This window comes from Melanotaenia boesemani, chromosome 2, assembly GCF_017639745.1.
Source record: "Melanotaenia boesemani isolate fMelBoe1 chromosome 2, fMelBoe1.pri, whole genome shotgun sequence".
Taxonomy (NCBI): domain Eukaryota; kingdom Metazoa; phylum Chordata; class Actinopteri; order Atheriniformes; family Melanotaeniidae; genus Melanotaenia; species Melanotaenia boesemani.
The window spans coordinates 27,698,962-27,720,095 of NC_055683.1; the positions used below are offsets into that span (position 1 = coordinate 27,698,962).

Here is a 21,134-nt window from a genome sequence, read left to right on the forward strand (position 1 = left end):
CAGGCCTAGGGGAATAAATCCTATTATGAGTAGAAAAAAAAAACAAACAACCTGAAACCACTTTGCTATGTCCTTACAGTTTCTCATGTTTTGTGGCTATTGTTAGTTTTTAAGCAGCTGCTGAGAGAACTAAATGGCTTCTATTAATTGTGAAAAGACTTGAGGAGTGTTAATAAAGCTGTGACATTACAGCTTTTTGTTAAAATGACTGAATAATTCACAAGTTTTTAAAGACTACCATTGCTACGGGAAGCCCAGATATTTGCTGCTCCTTTCTTTTACTTTTCAATTGCACAAATAACATTGACGCACTAAGCTTTCCTAAAACTCTGAAGACATTCTGTCATCTTTTACTTTATAAGATCAGTTCATTTTCAAATCACTAAACCTTTTGCAGTAACAGAAATATTTTGCATGCGACTGTATATACAAACACACTGCAGGTACAGTACATGATGCAGTACATAACATGCACATACACAGATATAAATACATACAATTTTTAATTAAATGCACTTCTGTGTCCACAGTTCTTCGCTTTGAAAGTAGGAAGGTGCATAAATAAAACATTCCCATCTTTATAGAAAAGGTTGATGCATGTCTGGCAATGCAAGTTCACTGAGACTAAAAACATGAGGGTTTTGTGCCACTTGTCTCTTTTTCTGTCTCACCATTTTGTGAATTTTGCCTCTTTGTCATGATTGTGTCAACGTCATTTTTTTTCTCTCTCTCTGGTGGTTTCATGACAGCACTTTAGTTTTTTCTCTTTTAGTTTTTTCTTGTCTTTTTTTTTTTTGTCTCACAGATGGGTGCTGTCCTGCGTATCGAACCTGTGGCTCTCTGATAGTCCAGCGCTGCACTTCCTGCTGCTCCCCTGATTGGGCACCAGGGAGAGGGGGTCTGGTCTGATCAGGTACCTGCAGATCGTGCACAGACAGGGGGCAGTAAATAGACATCTGTTATAATTGTAGTGTTCCTTTTACAGTACTATCACTTATGGATGGTTGTCACTCACACAACATCGTGCAGCTCCAGTCTGGTGTCTGGAGAGGGGTTTATGAGGATGTACGACAGTCTGTTTCCTTGATCTGTCATCCCATCTGACACAGGAAGAAAAGAGGTTAGTGAGGTAGGAAATAAAATAGGCACAGGATATAGAGGAGGCTGTGCTGCATCCGCTCACACAGCAGGAGGATGACTTTGGATAAAAATGGACTGAAGCTGAAATACAAACATCAAACAGATGTTGTGGAGCACAATAATACTGCAAACATTCTAAGTTCTACATCAAAAGGAGATATTTTTGTACTCAAGAAGCTGAAGACTTACTGAATCCAGTAGGAGAAAGACCCAAATGTTTCATTCTCGTTCGCACCAGCGCGTTGAGTTCCTGCCTTTCTGAGCGTCTGAACAGGGTTAATCTCTGTTGGCTTATTCTTTCTGCTGCACTGCCCGGACCACCTTTGGCCCCACTGGATCCCCGACCCCCCTTTCTGCTCAGCCGTCGGGCCCACTGCATGCTCTTCCTTCTGAGCAGTGGGTGGTCTGAAGTGTGGGAGGAGGTGGAGATGGGTTCTGAGGAAGTGGAGTTACGGTGGGTACTGGTGCGGGACAGGAGAGGTTCTCTGGGTTCCCTGGTGTCCTCGTAGTCTTCAACTGTGATGGATACCTGGGACTTAAACACACAAAAACACACACTTTTAAACTTTCACAACATTAGCTTCATATAAGATCTCACTGCAATTCTCATTCATTTATATACTTTCCCAATATTCTCACATCTTTTTGGGTCTTTGCAATCCTGCATTTGTATGTAAGACATGGATAAGTTGAACTAGGAGATGTTTTTGTTTGCACTGATCTAGTGAAAAAAGCTTGTAGTAGTTTATTATCATTTTATTCATAAACTGAAAGCCACCGGATTTTTTTTTCAATCATGAAAAGCTTTAGTCTTTAAAAAGAGACTCTAGTGGACTCTGTTCACTAGTCTCTTGCAATCCATTAAATAGGGAATTTAACAGACCTTTTTTCTTATATTTTTAGTCCTTTCAGACCATTAGAAGAAGATAAGAACTGGACAAAGTGAGATTTTGTCTATTGCATTTTTAGCCATGCAGCACCAAAGCTGGAAAGGAAAAGTGGCTGACTTCAGACACTGGAAGCTTGTGGGCTTCTGTGCGGTAGATGCCTATGGGAATATCTCCAGTTGAGGAGCATAGCTTCTGGTAGAGCCTGCCATAGTTTCGGATCCACAGGTCATCCTCTGTGATTTTCATCTAGAAAACAGTCACAACAATCAACCTCTGAGGCACCTCATGGTCCAAACAAACTGAAATCATGCTGTTTTTTTTCTTTTTCATTTTTTTTTTTTTTTGTTTGGCTACTTACAGCGCAGAGGAAACCTGAGCCAGGCATGGAGTCCAAACCAAGCAGCAGCCTAGTGATTGAGATCATGTAGTCCTTCACAAATGACTGGCAGGGCATCAAAACAAACAAGACCACAGAAATAGATCATTATTGGCATTTTGCAGCAAAGGGAGATGGATCTTTGTTATTCAGTGAGTGTATGTTTGAGAAACCTGGTAGAGGAGAGTGTCCAGCATGCTAACACTGAACACTTTCCCAGCGGCAAAGGGCAGGCGGAACATAAAGACCAGATTGGATCCCTTCTCTCTTTCTTTCTGCAGATCAAACACATAGACACACAGTTTACTCCAAAACACACTGGCTGTCTTTGGAGATCAGAAGGATTTGTAATTTCCTCAAAGGGTACATAAGAAAAATTAGACTTTTTATGTGCTTGGGAACTACATTTGGTTGTACAAAGTAGCTAGTAAGTCAAAAATAACACAACTGTGAAATTATAAAACTCTGCCAGTTATTTTAGGGATTTATTGGTTTGAAAATAGGTTATCTAGTGAACCATTCAGATGTGCAGCCTCCTGAATTTAACATGATGCTCCATTCACTGTATCTTAAAAGTGGGAGGTCCAAACCCTTCAGCTATTGCTTTAATTTTAACAGTACATTCACACAAGCAGGCCCACAATTTGAGAAAAATATGAGCTAATTATGATCTGCCATTATTTGTAATTTGTGGTGGAGTGGCTCAAGTCACTACCTAAATTCAGCTACTGCAAACAAGAGTTTAGTTTCGAAATGTTAGATAAGGGTGCTGTGGTTCATTATTCTTGTGGTATTTCAATCAAAGCATTTCAGACATTTCATTAAGTCTTCAGGAAATTGCCCCAACGTATGAAAAATGAACATGTCTCCTAAAAGCTGATATTATATCAAGCCTCCTCTAGTAAGGACACAGAAAATTCAAGTATTTGATGCTGAAATAAGTGATATTCATTATAATGGCCAAATTAATCCTTACTGTTGCTGATGCAGTGTGGGATTGAAACCTTCCAAGAAAAAAGCTGGATTTCCACCAAAAGTCTTTAGTACTGTGAGGCAAGTCTGATCTCATAATAATCTTGCACCCATTTTAAATGAGTCTGGAGAATTCATGATGAGAAGTGGATAATGTGCTGCTTTGTTAAATGTTATTAATGCCCAGGGCAGGTTTCATAATCAGCCACAGAAAAATAAAATTAATAACAACATCAACAACAGATATTAAAAAAGGCAAGTAGCAAGGTGACAGTTTGTTATTGACCTCTAATCTTTTATTCAGAGGCGTAGAATAATTTTCACTCTGTCATTATAAGTGTTTTTAAATCCACCGAGGAGTGTGAAATAAAGAGTGGCTTTCACAATGCAGATGGTTTTTTCTGGGTTTTCTTTTATAACAATGGAATGTGGGTGAAAGGAAATGAGATAAAAAGAAAACAGAGGCTTTGAAGCTGTGATGCCTTTTACCTTCTCCAGCTTGGACAGAGCCAGGGAGTAGTGGTCTTTGACTTTGAACTGCATGAAGCGCATGTTGGCAGGATGTGTGAGCTCCGTGATGATACTTAGAGCTGGGAACAGTCTGGGAGGAAGAAGCAGAGAGACAGAATGCTAAGATAAAAGAAAAAAAATTCAAGCTAGGCTGTGTTTTTTTGGATTTAAAAAAAAAAAAAACATACCTGAACAGGGTTTGGACATTGACGATAGTTTTGGCATCAGCCATGTAGTCCTCTTCTGCAATCATGGAGCTCTCTTTGTCCACCACTACCATAGTGTTGGCAAATGTAACTCCACATCGCAGCAGACTGTCCAGACTGTACAGAGAGGAAGAGGGTGATGACTGAAACTGAATAAAAGAAATCAAAATTTAAGAAAATTTGATCTATCTTACTTGTCGATGGAGCCCACTGTGTAGAAAACCATGGGAAACCAACAGATTGCTTCCAAAAAGTCAGCTTCAGGTCTAAGCCAAGCAGAATACCAATAGACTTGAAAAACCCACCAGCAGAGATTTATACATCCAACTATGAAGCACTAACATTTCCATAGTGACAACCTGTCCTCTCTTAGTCTTGAAAATACAAAATGGCTGTATGGGCCTTCTGAGAAAGCTGAAAATAACAGCACTTCGCCAGAGTGACTCAGCATTTTATTGCTTTTTTTATTGGATTCCATTCTCGTTTGGCTTGCTGCATTTGTGTATTAGCCACAAAGCACTGCACAGAACTGTCTTGAAAGCATTCAGTATTTCACAAATCACATTTACAGTGGCCTTAAATCGCTCCGTTTTTCTCCTCCACTTGCTATTTAAGGAGGAACCAATTTTACAATCCTGTAACCTACATTTGTAGCTCGGCTTTTGTGCTCACAGCTACAATTATGGACAACACTAGCTTGTAAGGTGTTTTAGTTTGAGGCTTTATTTACAACGGTCATTTTCAAAGCTATAAAAATGTCCTCACATGCTCTCCAACAGCAGCACGATGGGATTGAGCTCCTTCCTTGGTCGGTAGTAAGCCCGGAGAGGCACAATAAAGTTGTACAAACCATTTCCTGCGCTCTCCGCAGACACAATGATCAATTTGTTTTTGAAGCCATAGGCGCGGGCATCCTCAAAAGGGATGTGGTGACAAGCCTGAGAGAGAAATGTGGTGGATGATGGCTATGTCATTATGTATAAAAAGGATAGCAAGCCATTTAAATGAAATACCTTGTCCATGCGTAGGCAGCAGAAAGGCATCTTTTCTTGTAAGAGATGGCACAGTGCAGGTGAGCTGCCAATGTATGGAGAGTTTAGCGGGTATCCTTTCACCCACCTGCGGCACAGGCCCACATTTATCTCTGAACTTACTTCAGCATCTCCAGGTACACACACTCTTAACTCTGTACTTACTCGCAGTGTCGGCCCCACCAGTGGGCGCTCTCATCTCTGTCACTGTCATCCTTCCCTTCCTCTCCTCCTTCATCTTCTGACTGATCAGCCAATAGGTCAAAGGTGGGGTTATTGACACCATCCACTAGCTCCAAGACTGGGGCAATGCTGTGCCGTCTTTCCTCTGCTGAATCTCCCATGGCTGGCAGAGCCAAAGTGTTGGTGCCCCCCATCTCTGTCCTTGAGCTGCTTCTGCTCCCTCTTCCACTGCCGAGCCCTGTACTACCTGGGTCCTGGCCTTCTGGGCTGCTATCACTGGAGTCCTGCAGGTCGATGGCCACGGTGCCTTAAACATGCAAACATAGATGTGTGTGTGTGATTATCAAACACTGGACATCTGAGAAGAAACAGCACTGTTAAGGAACGAGGACATTGAAAACCAGTGAGCTGGACAGTTTTGTTATTGTCCACTAGGTGGTGTGTTTGTAAAACCACAGAATTTGGTATTTGGCAGTTATCAAGTGTGACTTATAATCAAATCCACAGTAAAGTAATAAACACTTTTAATATTCCAAATAGGATTCAAATGTGACAATCTGACAGTTGCAACCATACTGCTGTTCAGTGACAGGCTTGCATGTGATGTTTTATAAATGTTACAGAGCTGACCCATGCTGGCGATGATGCTGTGGACTGGCAGGCGGGTGAGTCCATGGTAGATGCTTTGATGTACTCCTCTGGCATTTCCTCCTGTGCTACCCCATGATGGTTCTCTCTGCCCCCTGACAAATGCTGAGTTCTCCTCTTTGGAAATGTTGATGTAAAAGCATGTGTCAGAGGCCCCCATGATATGGCATGGTCCGGGATTTAGCAAAATGTTGGTGGTGTCCAGTCTTCGTACTCCAATTAAACAGACTCCATACCTGTAGAAGCACAGAAGAGATCAGCTCTAAACTGTGCAGTCTGATGTGCTTGTATTTCTGGGTTTGTTGACATTTCCACTTACTTTTTATGTGCATGAAAGGAGGCAAAAGTGAAACTCTTGCCCTGGTATTCCCCAAAGAATTTGCTTTCTTCCAGGCGGATGTGATGTACCTCATTGGCTGAGCAGCGCCTGTAGGTCCGGTGCCATTGATCTGCTGAACTTGCACCACCTTCCCTGAGATAGAAAAAAACAAAAAGACAGATTGGCCATGTGGGGAAAGAGTGACCTTTAAAATGTACTATATGAAGCACCCAGCTCAGCACCAGAGTCACCTTAGAAGATTTTCCATCAAGGCTGCATGTGTAACATCTAACATCTCTAATCAATACTATAATCAGTGCATGGAGAGAGATGATGCCTAGCATGACTGAACAACATAACCCAGATTTACTCATTCAGACAGTTATGAGGACAGCAGCTTTTCTCAGGGGGATATGGCTTCAGCCATGGAGGCTAAAGAGGTGATAACAGGAAGCAGGGTTGTGGGGGCAGTGTGAATGTGGGTGGCCTGCAACAAAGACTACCTTATATTATATATAAGTGTTGTGGCAAATTTCCGTCTTGCAGGGCAGGGGAGGAGGAGGCCTAATTCTGGTCATGGATCATTGTCACAACCAATAAACCAGAAGGTATCAACCCAAGATTAAAAAAAAATGGATAATGAATCACCTTAATATGTATCAGTTCTGAAGATACTTATTTAATTAGAATAAATATATGAGCTGCAAGAATATATGTATATATATGTGTGTGTGGGTATCATATAGCCAGAATCCAATATATTAAATATCTTCTACCTGTTAAGGGCTTGAAAGGCTCCTGCACGTTGTTTGAATGCCTCTTGTGGTGCCGTTCTAAGAAAAAACATGAAAATGAGTGACAGTGAAGAGACAGAAGCATCTGGGTTATACTGGTTAATCCTGTCTACTGTAATATTTGACAATAAAGACTATTCTACTGAGTTACATGGGATAAAATGAGTGACATGACAGAAGCAAGCAAGTAAACTCACTGTCCTCTAGAGGAGTGGATCAATAGAGTGATTAGAGTTGAGGTACCGGGGCACACACAGTTTAAGGCCAGCATGGCATACTTAAACTCTTCTTCACACACAACATGATCTGCAGACAGAGAAAGAGAAGAGAAACAAAGATTATCCTACAGCAAAGCACAACCATTTTCTCCATAAAATGCCACATCAATAATCTATGTGGTAAGTCAGCAGGTCAGGTGTAAATAATTAAGTCCCTTAAAAGGGTGAATCCAAGATAATGCACAAACAATAAGAGGAAGAGGTCAAAACGTAAAAATAGAGTATGATTTACATGATGATGCTCAAAATAGCATTGCAGCATTTTTGTTAAATGAGCAGCTGCAGCAGCAATAACATCACATTATTTTTGTTTTCCATGTGAGGTTATATACATGTCATAGTAAAACATGTTCCTGTAGCAGGATCTTGTGGGAAAACTATGGCTGGTGCTAAAATTTGTGTTTGCCTGTAACCAGATTTAGTTGATGTCATGATGTTGCAAAACCCTGAAACACAATCATGAACCTTTTTCAATAGTGATGATAGAAAGGAAGGTTGAGTCAAGAAATATAGGCGCAGTCAATAAGGGTCACACATGATGACTTCAGGTTAATGACTTCATCAGTTTGTTAAAGACACAGCCTTCAGTTTTTCATGTTATATAACTCATTGTGTCAAGAAACATGGGAATACTCCGAGGACATCAGGTTGATTTATAATGAAATTACCCACGATTGCAATACAGTATAACTCTGAAGTTACAAGCACAAAGTTTGGCCCTGTTTTGATTCCTACAGTTCAATAACTTAAATTATTCATGTAGATTTATTTTACAGGGTGAGAAACTTTGGTTTAAAGTTTAAAACTATTTATGAACATAACTTCTGAAGCTCAAAATCTTATGGATTGATTTGAGCTGTAGCTTCATCCAAAACAGGAGAGAAGAATAATTTTGCCATCCCATTGGCCTAAATGCGAATTAGGTTTTCCTGCTGCACCTATTTATAGAAAAGGAAAACCTTGGACAGTGCTGTTATTTATTGATTCAATGATGTAGTGGTTTAAAATTATATCACACTATTCACATCAAACTAAAAGCCACTTTTATTGTGTGCTCTTTTAACTGTGTGTATGCTATGTCATTAAACAAATGCTGCTAAGTTTGACCTAATAATGCTTTTGTGACTTTGTTTTTATAGAAAAACACTCAGGCACTCACTCAAGTTCCAAGTAGATTTATGGAAATCAGTGAAAAAAGTTTGAAAGGTGCTTAAACTACACAGTATATATGTTGTTTTGGTTTGTTGTGTGTGTGTTTTAAAGCATTTATTTTGGTGTTTAAGTTGGAGCAGCTAAAAAATCAATCCAAGCACTTTGTTTTTGGCTCCCTATATTTAAAAACTTGACATTATATTAATGGAAAAAAACAAAAAAAAGCTTCTGTAGTGTCTGTTTATGTCACATTCCAGACATTTAATTAAGCGTTCTGATAATTGTGTCAGCTCATGCAAAAAGAGCATTATATCCCTCTTTTAAAGAGCAACACCAGTAGGAGGGGTCATGGGCCCTAATAACGTCTTTCAACTTTGCATCCCTATCCAACACTCTTTTTAATTTATGATGTGAGGTATGTGCGTCTAATATAGTATTTTTCTAAATTATTGGTACAGTCTAAGAGGTATTTTGTGTAACAGCTTATATGACCCTTCTGCAAGTTGGCCAATACAGTAGTCAAGCTGTTTTTAATTAATTAATTAAATAACATTTTTAGAAATGGAGAAACACATCCAGCAACATGCTCTCAGAGCTCTGTGTGATGTCTCTTAATGTGGTTTCACAGGCACTCAGTCAAATGTCACAAAACAAAGATGAGAAATGTCAAAATGTTGCTTGATGTTGGTCAAACATAACTGGACCAAACAACTGCACCACAAAGCATCATAAATCCTCTTGCACCTGCTTAGATTTAAAACCTCTCCACTCAGAAAGGATCAATTTCTTGCCATCGGTTAAGTTTGGGGGGAGATGGGAATACCCATCAACTGCCCAGCAATTCAGTATCTGATCGAACCACCGCTCACTCACATCATCGAACACCTAACACATCCCCTGTCTGTGGGCGCACAACTGCAAACCAAGCAAACACACATGATGCTCTTGTTTACGTGTTGCCTCACTGCCTTCTCTTTGAAAGGAAAATCCAATAGAGCGATTAATGTTTGTAGTAAGCCAATCAGTGTAACGGGCCAAGGGAACATCTATTTCCTGCGCTACGTAATTCTTGATTGCATTGTCTTCAGTTCAATGCACCGGCATATCAGGCTGCCTGTTGAGCTGGGCCCTAAAAGAACAGTATGTGCTCTGTATTAGGAAATAATTAGTGGCAAAACATCAGAGCACAGAAAAAGAGAGCTAAAATCAATCCACCGCCAGTCTAAGAAGTAAAAGACCAACTAAGATGTAAATGCAGTTTATACTAATTTAATGAGGTGTGTGCGTGCCTGATGGTGTGCAGGTGATAAACATGTCAATTAAAATTGCTTAATGTGAATCTTCTGTTTAAGTGCCAATGTTCTTCTGGCTCAGAGCTGCACATCATAATGCAGCTCACACACAAAATCCAGTAGTCCTAATGCCGTTCAATTAATTTTAAATTTGAAGCTCTGATAGAGTAATGGGCATCTGAAGCCTGCTGAGGAAGAGACAAAAACACTGAAACTGTTTGTTTTTGTAGAGAAGTAGAAGATTTTGCTGTGGAGCACACATTCCACCCTATATCCCTGACTCCAAAAGCACAGACATGACACTCACAAGTCGTTCCTTTTCTCGTATTTATTCAATTTCCAATGTCCTTTGTGTGTTTCTATTCACCAGCATGATCCCTGCACTTCCCATCAGCTTCCCTATTTACCTTTTAGCACAGGTTCCCATCCTTCAAACACCTGGACTAAGACCAACAGAGAAACCAATTACAGACTTTCACACACTACACTCACACACAGAGAGAGAGATCCCTTTTATATCATTCTCACTCCTAAGATCTTGGTGTATTGATTCATGTCTTCATCCACCATGTTTTCTATTACAGACTGGAATCAGAGGTGTAATCACCTGTATGCAATCATGCATCTGTGTGTCGTTATTTGTACCGACTGCAAAAGTGCAATTACAACCAGACCACAGGTCCACCAGTTGAGCTAATTAAATCAGTAAGCCTCAGTTGCATGCAAGCTGTAAGTGAGCTAGTATCAGCACTGTGCAGCAACAATAAGCTGAGCTCAGGAGGGCAACAAGCTTCTTTTATTCAAACAGAAAATAAAAAAAATAACCAATTGACCCTTTAGACCCATTTTTCTTCAGTTACTAAAAAAACCTCATGGTCTACAGCTGTGCTGCAGCATAGTGTCGACAGTCGTTTTTCTGATGAACATTCAGCTTCTATTAAACTATGTTTGTGGATCAAATTAAATCTTGTATCTCTGGCTCATTAATGCCTCCCACACCATCACTTGAGTGTATTCCAAGTAGTGTCAAAATATGGCATGTGTACTAAGAGTAATGCCCATGTGACAGCATGCTGGGCTACTCTCTGAGTCTAGCTATTGTGACTTCATGAGTTGAAGGGCACTAAACTCTGTTAATTATGAACTTTGCTCCACTAAAACCATTTAAAAGGCATCCTTTAGAAATCCTGCAGTGCTTCCAGGCATTAGTATTCAACACAGAATAGCAGTTATGCTGATGAATTGAACAGCAGTTGACTACCTAATATGAAACAATATCCACAGAGTCCAACGATTAATTGATATACAACAATAAAAGAAGGGAATACTTTACATAAACATGTATATGTGTGATAAAACATTGTAGAAACTCACATGCATGCTATAGTTGTTATACACCCAGAAGAGCAAGAGATTCATTCTGCAGGGCTCACTAATATTTTTTGTATTGTCGAAAGGGTGTGGTGTGCAATGGATGAACACAAAACTCTTCTTTTGCCTAACAATTCCTGCCTTGCTAATAACAAAAGCCTCAGTCTGACTGTGAGGTGTTTTAACAGCACTACACGAAGATTACCCTGGGGGAGAGCTTGTCTGCCAGGTTAGCACTACTGCAAAACTCATCAAAAGAAGGGATTTTCTTTGCCAAGGTAGCAAAGTAAAACGTTAATCATTGATAGAGACAGCTGGGATGAGGGCGGTGAGCTAAAATTGAGTTTGACATCCTCCAGGGCTGTGGGCAGAGAGATGTGTGAGAGAAAGGAAAAAGCAAAAAAGAGTCTGGGTCCTCTTTTTTCACTCACAGATAACTGACTGGCATCTTCTGCTGAGCAGAAGGACATGCCCTTCCAAGAGGCAATTCAAAACTCACAGAAACCCCCAAAAGGCTTAACAACAAGCTGCACCAATCTGTCCCACAATTCTTTGGAGCTGGGAGAACAGAGAGCTGTGCTGCTCCACCTCTGATAGAAAAGACATGTTTAAGGCCACAATGTCAGATGGCACCCTGGAATCTTTATGAAGTTAACAGCTCAGTAGACGCAATTCTCACAACTCTGCAACGGCAAACTAAAATAACCTTCAGTCCTCATCATGATTAACGACAACACAATCACAGTGATAAACAGGGTCGGAGTGGAACCGATTTCACCAATTTTCAGCCCGGGAGTTTTATATTTAAGACCAGCCCACCTCTTTGTGATGTGGGGTAAACTATATACACAATCCTGTAGTTTTTATTGTGAAAATAAAGACATTAGAAGCTTAATTTCCTCTAACAATGTACCAGATTACAAAAACATTGACTAAAGAAATTATTTTCCACGGTTTCATGCCTCTCTTAATGAAAGAGCTGTGACTTGCAGCAGGCACAAAAGCTAAACATAGAGAGACCGTGTTATTACTCACACATCTCATGAGATCAAAATAAGGACCAAAATTTGTCTTAAAATAGGAGCAACTTATGTTCCACACAAGCCACTCCTTCTTTCTCATGTCCTCTTGTCTCTCCCCTCCATCTACTCAGTCCTATTCTTTTTGCTATCTTCTTCGATCTTCGATATTTGTTGTAAAGTTATCTACAGCTTTCCTTAGTTTTTCTTTATGTCATAGATTATTTCAGATTTGACCAGCTGACATGTTTTTCACCAAGTACACAAATAAAAACACAACATGATTTATTAAGTAATACACACGTCTACTATAGTGAGACTGTAATTCTGCTGTTAAATGAAGCCTAAAGATACCTCTGGAATAGCTAAAAACATCTATCTGTGGTTAGTATAGCTACACTGGGAGGAAAGAGACCAGTCAGTTTAGTTTGTTTTAAAAAGCACAGGGAGACCTCATTTATCTATTTATCCCTATACGTTTACAATTATGCAGTTAATCCTCAGTCAAAACAAATTAGACTGATTGATGTTATTTTCCATCTTATCTGTTAAATATTTTTCAGTCATTTTTTTTAAAGCCCACAGTGGCTGTTTTGTTCTAAGTACTTAATAGTTTAATGACCCCTGGTCTAAGTGATGATCTACTCTGCAGGTAAACTTACCTGATTGAATCTAGGCTGGTTGAATAGAGGTGAAGTGATCTCAGTGACATTTTGCTCCAAGCTGAACGCATGCAGTTATTTATTGTTACATTTACTTATTTAATAACCATATTTATTACTGCACATTTGAACAAAACAGGAAGCCTTAGTTTAAAGATTGCAGGAAACCTCTGTTCCTGCAATCTTAACATATCCAACAGCTCCATATTTTCTCCTTCTGATAGTGTATGGATACCTGCCTGCAACGCCAAAGGACTGGGACTAGGCAAGGCAAATTTATTTGTATAGCACATTTCATGTACAAGACAATTCAAAGTGCTTTACATAAAACATTTCAGCAGGGTGCAGAAAGCAATATTAATAAAAAAAAGACTAAAAAGATTAAAAGAAATGCAATTAATGAAATAAAACAGATAAAATGCAAAAAATAAAATTTCAGTGTGGGGAAAGACAATAAAATAATAAATTACATTAAAAGGATTAAAAGCAAGATAAGTTAAAAAGTTTCCGTGCAGATTTCATGCATAGGCGCATGAGAAAAGAAATGTTTTTAACCTGGATTTAAACGTGTCTACATTTGGGGAAAGTTTAATCTCCACTGGCAGTTTGTTCCACTTGTTTGCAGCATAACAGCTAAATGCTGCTTCTCCATGTTTAGTCTGGACTCCGGTCTGGACTAGTTGACCAGAGTCTTTGGATCTAAGAGCTCTGCTAGGCTTATATTCTCTGAACATATCACAGATGTATTCTGGGCCTAAACCATTCTGGGATTTGTAAACAATCAGAAGGGTTTTAAAATCTATTCTGTGACTGACTGGAAGCCAGTGTAAAGATTTCAAAACTGGTGTGATGTGTTCAGATCTCTTAGTCCTGGTTAAAACTCTAGCAGCAGCGTTCTGGATGAGCTGCAGATGTTTAATGCTCTTTTTAGGAAGTCCTGTTAAAAGACCATTACAGTAATCCAGCCTACTGGAGATGAATGCATGGATGAGTTTCTCTCTGTCTTTCTGGGAGACTAAACTAACGTCTGTCTCCGCCCTAGCAGCACCTGTCCTCCTCTAGTTCGCCTCATCACAACTTCATTACCTCTGCTTCTGTGTTATGATTTATTCTCAAATACTTAAGGAGGTTTGTTGTTTTCAAACACACAAAACTGTGCGTCGTTGCTAAATTGTGAAGCTGAAATATCTCTACTCATCACTGCGCCTTGTTTCGCATGTGAGAAGAAGTAGTTCCTGTACTGGAAGTTTAGTTATAAAAATGTTGGTATAGGAGGAATAGACATTCAGTATTGATTTGCATATTGTTACTAATTACTCTTCTTAAATGACTACTTAGATCAAAGTGTAGGCCTGTTCTCTATCCACTTATTAATTTATTTAATTTTTTGACCGATGTAAGAGTTATGCTGTCCGACATTGGAAACCAGACCAAATTAACTGCCAACTTGCACCACAAAGATATATCATTTAACAAGTGTCACTGAATTATTTTCTGCGTCTAGTGAAAGCAATTGCACCCAAACAATACCTTTAACTGACATCTCAATTTACTGCCAGCATCTCTGATTTCACACTCGCTACCCACCTGCAAACTTGACGTGGAACTTGTTTTCTGGCTTAAGGATCTGGACGTAAAGAGGGCAATTTGGAGCGAAGTCTTTGACTGCCCAGGCTCGGAGGATGGTCTGATGATCCTAATGTGATAGAAGACAGAGTAGAGTGAGATAGACAGAGTAGCAGCAAAGGAGAGAAAGGGAAATAGTGAGGTAGAAAGCTACCATTAGCAGAAATAGGTTGCAGCTTCTTCATAACAATGCCCTTAAACCACTGATTGTGTGCTACTAAATGCTCTGTAACGGTCAGATTAATATTGATATTTAATGATAGGCTGTGGCAAGGCCATGGTGGCTTATTGTGCAAAGCTGGGTATAAAATGGGTGCTAAAAACTCAAAGGAAAAACAAGACTTTGTTTTTGTAGCCATGCTATAACCTCATGCTATAACTCTCCTGTGATCTGGGCTAAATGGTGAACATGTAAACATTTGCTAATTCATATTAAAATTTCAATGAAATTAAATATGATGTGTTAAAGTTTTCACGTGGTCTAATTCAAAAGGCAGCATTTACTTTTCAGCTAATAATAGGAGATCTACAATGGTAGAATGTGGTTGATTGGGCCACAAGAGATGACCAATTAGAAGAAACTAGGCCTTTCAGAAGAGGGCTTCATCCATGAAGTTGTCAAGAGCGGTTGTCATCCAATCAGAAAATCAGTGTTCGATTTCTGGTCCCTAGACATGTCAGTATCCCTGAATAGGAGACTGAACATTGAACATTGCTCCTGTTATGCTCATCAGTAGGTAATTGTGGGAAAAAAGCACAGTATGTACAGTGTGCAAATTCAAACGATTTATGTGTGTTTATGTGTGTAGATGAAAGAGAATAATATTGTAGAGCAATTTGTAGAGCCCAGATAAGGTACATTTTTTAAAACTTATTCTTTTAAACCTTTCCTCTTTCTTCTACACTTCTTTTAAAGAGATTTTACCCTGTAATGTACGATACTGACTCCAGATTTTCTGCGGAGATTTTCCATCTTTGCCCTCCATAAAATCTGTGTATCATCAGTGAAACAAGAACAATTTATAAATGTGTCAACACACAAAACTCAAGTTCTCACGTGTGAAAATGGTTTAAAGGAAATGTTTAAATTATGAATCAACATGTGGAATATTCAGCCAGCACAGTGAACTAAACCCATTGGTCAGAAAATCACCTTTAAGGTTAATTTTAATAAAGCAAGACCTAAGAAAAGGGTTACCACATGGGGTTAATAGTTTTTAAGATGCATGTTAGAAAACAAGAGTTTAATTTGGCTTTAACTTAAAAAGGATGTTTTGTTATGTTGATGCAGAAAGGTGGTGAGGAACGTACAGCAGCAATGCGGTCCACTTCAAACCGGTTGCTGAGGATAAAGCAGGCCTCAGCATCGTCCATCCTGCAGGTAGTTAGTAGAATGTGTAGCCATGGGAGCGAAGGAGACAGACCGAGTGGGAGGGAAAAAAGAGGAAGAAAGAATTGGGGGAAGCCGTGAGACACAGGAAGGAGGGTGTTGTCATGTTATTGAGGGAGAAGACTGAAAAGGAAAAAAAATAGGACAATAGAACAACAAATGTACCGATGTAACATTCAAGCCTACACAATTTAAAGATAAGATAGTAGGAGGCGAGGACATTAAACAAGGAGGCTTTTCCTTTTTTTCCCTCTGTGTAGTTATCATGAGGGGCTTTGGTATTAACAGAAGGGGGCAAAAAAAAAAAAAAGCTTAATGACTCAAGCTGTAATTACAGCTTTTACATCAAGGCTGTAGGTGCTTTAAGATTTAATTACAGCTCCATCCTTCGACATGTTATGACTTCATATCAAAGTGTTTTAATTTAAGTCTATTGTGGGTTTTCTTGGAGCACGGCTGTTGCAGAATGACTCTGTGATAATAATGATTCTAAATAAGATACATGGTCACGGTGACTCACTTTGCCCTCATCAGGTCTTGGTCTTTGAGGGCAGATCCCTGCAGGTAGATAACTCTCTGGGCCCACAGAGGGACATGAAGGACCCTCCTAACCTGGACATCCATCTCAGCCGGGCAAAGGATCACCACATAGTAGTCCTAACACACACAGTTTGTATTATGACTCAATGAGGTTTAAAAATAAGTAAGAAGTTTGCAAGAAATCCTGCTTGTTGCAACAATTTTACCATATTACACACCACTTGTGGCAATATTCTCATGTTGCTGTAGCCAAGCAGTACTCTAAAGCCTCTTTTATCTTTTTGAACATCCAATTTCCCAGATCAAACTAAAAATGCAGGGAATTAATAGATATCAATATAAAAAAGCAAGTTGATCCACAGAACAACAAGTAAATATTTACACCTTCAAACAAGCACGCACACACAAATGCTTTAACTTTGATCTTTGCTATTCAAGAAATAATCCTGTGCTTTACCCTCAGTTGCTTGAGCTCCTGGAAAGGATTATCATTGACAACCAGCACACTTACAAACAAGACCCCTCAGCACCTGCTTGTCCTACTTTAAAACCAGACCTGCAGCCGGGGGTGAGCGAAGAACTCGTTGAGGAAGTCCATGAGGAGGTCAATCTTGAGACAGCTGACGCACAGCACCACATGTTTTTCCGTCTGTGCCCTGTAGCGACTGTAGTTGCCCCCAGATTTCTGCCGCTCCATCCACAGAAAGGCCAGCTGCTCAAACTGCATTCAGGGCGACATCCATCACATTCAACAGATGGAAACGGGATTAAGTTAGCTAGAATACAGCGGGGGCTCAGGTGGTATATGAAAAGAAAACGATGCCTTGTACTGTATAGTGTTTCCATTTGATTAGGGAGAGTGTTTGAGGGAATTAAGATAAGTGGAAATTTCGGAAGGATGGATGAATGTAAGGTGATAATGGGCACTAACAGGGGTATGAAGGGAATTATAGTGAAGCTTAAAAAACCTACGAATGTGCTTGAGCATGTCAGGTGGGTTGATGAACAGCAGAAAGTAGCAACATTAAAAAAACATAAAGTGATGCTTGTGTAACAGAATATCCTATAGATTTATACAGTAACAAGCAAAACAAAACAAAACAGATATTAATGACTTGTCAGGGTGGTGGGAGGTGAGAAGCTAATGAATTGAACCTTGGGCCTGCAGTATTGGATCTTCTGAGCTCCTAAGCAGGAGCAGTTGCAATAAAGAGCTGATGATGACTCAGCTGTAGCCGTATTTCATTTATTTGCTTCCTGGAAAGTCATCCTTTTGCCTCAGATAAATCTGATTAGTTTTGTTTTAAGATTCCAGCTTGAAAGCATCATCAGGCAGTACACTTCCATAAGATAATCATGTTTTACTCAGCCATCATTTGATGGTCGATTAGGGATATAACAATCAAAATTTTGCTCAAAAACATAAAGATTTGTTTTGAGTTAAATGGTAAAACTGAATTTTTGTCAAGAAGAAACAAAAAGATCTTGATGGCTGGTAATTCATCTTATCTTTAAATCAATATCATCTTTAGACTCAAAATGGCAGGCCACCATGTTGAATAACATTTCCTAAAGTGTGTTGAGATCAGGTAAAGGAAAACCCATAGAGGATGTAATAAGATGAAGAAAAAAAGAACTGAATTAATGTGTGACCTGAGGCTCTGTGCTGCCTGGACTCTGCTCTGGTCATGGCAGGACTCAGGGTCAGACAGAGAGGCACACTAACACACACACAGGGTGGGGGTTTGCATGGACAGTTTCTAAATGTCAAGGGGTATTTATGGATGAAAGATGGGGGCGAGGGAGTGGAGAGGATGAGACAGTAAACAATGCCAATTATGACCAGAATTCCTGTGTTTTTTAATAAGCTGACTTGTACAAGTTTAGTAAAAGCTTTCGTATGTTCAATTTTTTTTCTTGATGTGAGGTTTGTCTGAAGATATTTTCCACCATCCGGTCAAAGCTGCAGAACCTGAGAGCTTTATGAAAAGCTGGTTAATCATGCATGTGTAGGATGCAGACCCACACCAACAGTTCTACAGCAAACAAACATTCAATCGAACGAAAAAGAGATGCTAAATTGGCATCTGAAATGCTAGTTCTTCTAAGAATTCCTGATAAAAATGAAACTCTTGATGCTCAGAACTGAAATTAAAGATATCCTCACAATCTTGTGAGTATAAATTGTATTTCAAGATACAGTATCTGAAATTTTGATTGCAATAATCATTACAATATAGACATGAATTATTTTTATTGCTTACACTGATAATTTAAGATTAAGTAAAAAGCATGAATATACAGATAACTGTCATCCACAATGATTTTTCTTATCTGCGGGGAACATTTGATATACTATTCTTTCTTGGACAAATTACATCATTTTGTTTATTTTATTTTAAACATGTTGAAAATTAAAGCAATCATGCAATGTGTACCAGTTATAAAAAAAAAAAACAAACAAAACCAAAACAAACAAACAAAAGAAATCTTAATTCAACATGTTCTAAAAGGAGTAGGAAAAAGTCTAACTTGTCTACAAGGCTTTCAAGTTGGCAAATCCATCATAACAGTCTTAATATCTTACAGAAGTGTCTTAGTCATTTAAGAAATTTAGAATCCAATTTGCATAAAATCTAAATCTAAAATTATAAACCATTCAATCTGATATTATTGTGTGATGTTTGAAAATAATAATTATGAATGTCTACTATTAGAATAAGTAAAGAAGTGCTTCATCACACATTTGGTGCTGGGTAGATTTCTGAAAAAAATAAGTATTGTCTCGCCTGATTGCAGATTACAGCTGGGATAGATCCCAGCCTTCCTCAACCCAGCATTGGAATAAGTGCATATAGACAATGGATGGATGAATGGATTTTTCTTTGAATTAAAATTTGACTGGTAAAAGTGAGATTGTTATGTTGGGAAAACATTTTTTTATATATATATATATATTTTTCCTTAATTTTTTCATACCTGCTTTGTTCTATTACATTTGCAGGATGTTGGAGTACATCCCAGCTACTATCAGGTGAGAGGCAGTGTACACCCTAGAAAGGCTGCCAGTTCTTTAAAAAGAATAAAGTAGTAAGTTGTAGTAAGAATAGAAGAATGTGTGAATGGGCAAATTTGACTTGTAGTGTGAAAGTGCTTTGAGTGGTTAACATGTTACTATAAGTCCAGTTCATTTACCAAATAAGGCTGTTTTTTGGACTGTGGGAGGAAGCCAGAGTACTCAGAGAACCCTCACTGGCAAAGGACATGCAAACACACAGGAGATTAGCCCCAGCTGAGATTTGACCAAGGAACCTTTTTGCTGAGAGGGGACACTGATTACCACACACCAGTGTGCAGCCTAAAATCCAAATTTATCCTTAAGAATAAGAAAAGTGTCACTGCAGGTATGTGAAATGTTCACTTAGACTAACAACTGAATTCTGAATATACTCAATGCACCTATCAAATGTTAAAAATCTAAAAAAAACTAATAAAAAGTTAACCTGCTCTGAGGGAATTCCTCTAACTGCAGGTGCAACAAAAACGAGGAGAAAATGAATGCTATTAGCACCATCACATGTTCTGAGAGAAAAACAGGCAAGAGAGCTACCTCAGGGATACAAAGGCTTTCACAATATGAAGAGGGACTGCTGGGATACAGTCAAACTGATGTATTTGTCAAGGTGTTTTATCAGTCCTTGAATGTGTGTAAACAGCTCTTCTAGCTCTCAGCCATGAATTTCCCTCTGTGGAGCAGCCAAAAGACAAGAGACCGATTTAAGATGGCAGTATGCATGGATGGTGCGGTTGACTGCTCTTTTAGGAATTGAGTCAGTACAGAAGCCTTTCTCATTGCTTCCTAAATTAAAATGGTGTTGTAAATCCATGTAATATGCAGTGAGATTGCTGCATGCAAGGGGAAATATAAGTATTAGTAGTGTAAATGGGAGAACGCTTTACTCTTATTGAGCATATTAAAGAGAACTAATCAAATCAAATCAATTTTATTTATAAAGCACTTTTCCTACCATAGGCAACGCAAAGTGCTTTACATGATAAAAACAATTTATGGATATTAAATGAAACAAGCCACACACACACACACACACACACACACACACACAAAATCTTTCTCCCACACAGTCAACCCCCCATTCTACACGGACTCCCCAATTTCTGTCTCTTAGAATAAATAAACAAATACATTTAAAAAATAAATAAGTAAGTAAAAAGTAAAAAATATTAAAAGTAAAAAAAAATTTAAAATAATAAAAATAATAAATATCTGGCTTGACACTTCTGTTAGGAAACAATGTCTTGGGGATCCTATCACATCAGGAGCCAGCCCACCCATCTCCACAGACAACTGCAACCACCCAGACAAAGGTAGGCCAGAGTCCACACCACAGCTGTAGGGGGTGCAGTGCAGGAGCCCCAGCCACTCGGTCAAGGGCGATCACCGTGGCAACAACCTCCAGACCGAGCAGGCAAAGCTCCCAGCGCAAAGGATCCCCATGAGGAAAACACTGGAGTTAAATAAATATAAAAATATGAATAAATGAATTAATACACATAAAGGACTTCATAAAATAATTTGGTATAAGTAAAAAATAAAAAAATAAAAAAGAATAAAATAAATCAAATAATTTAAGATTGGACAAAACCCAGTTAAATCTAAGCTAAAAAGGTAGGTCTTGAGCCTCTTTTTAAAACTAATGAGCTTTTACATGTGACA

General features: G+C 38.9%; 1 protein-coding gene across 2 annotated transcripts in view; it reads right to left on the bottom strand.

Moving 5' to 3' along the window:
• Positions 1-262: 262 nt before the first annotated feature.
• The window catches only part of LOC121652369 (potassium channel subfamily T member 2), a 44,553-nt gene continuing 23,681 nt past the window's right edge, over positions 263-21,134 (bottom strand). For both annotated transcript variants that reach the window (XM_042005146.1, XM_042005138.1), the window contains 20 exons: positions 16,956-17,120; positions 16,380-16,516; positions 15,781-15,844; positions 14,431-14,539; positions 7,267-7,375; positions 7,052-7,108; positions 6,276-6,428; positions 5,939-6,192; positions 5,291-5,615; positions 5,108-5,213; positions 4,860-5,032; positions 4,289-4,360; positions 4,077-4,211; positions 3,868-3,979; positions 2,580-2,681; positions 2,389-2,472; positions 2,148-2,276; positions 1,330-1,675; positions 1,016-1,100; positions 263-917 (listed from right to left, as the gene is read on the bottom strand). In XM_042005146.1, the coding sequence (XP_041861080.1) occupies positions 800-917; positions 1,016-1,100; positions 1,330-1,675; positions 2,148-2,276; positions 2,389-2,472; positions 2,580-2,681; positions 3,868-3,979; positions 4,077-4,211; positions 4,289-4,360; positions 4,860-5,032; positions 5,108-5,213; positions 5,291-5,615; positions 5,939-6,192; positions 6,276-6,428; positions 7,052-7,108; positions 7,267-7,375; positions 14,431-14,539; positions 15,781-15,844; positions 16,380-16,516; positions 16,956-17,120 (2,835 nt within the window). In that variant the 3' untranslated portion in view covers positions 263-799. The remainder of the gene's footprint in view (positions 918-1,015; positions 1,101-1,329; positions 1,676-2,147; positions 2,277-2,388; positions 2,473-2,579; positions 2,682-3,867; positions 3,980-4,076; positions 4,212-4,288; positions 4,361-4,859; positions 5,033-5,107; positions 5,214-5,290; positions 5,616-5,938; positions 6,193-6,275; positions 6,429-7,051; positions 7,109-7,266; positions 7,376-14,430; positions 14,540-15,780; positions 15,845-16,379; positions 16,517-16,955; positions 17,121-21,134) is intronic.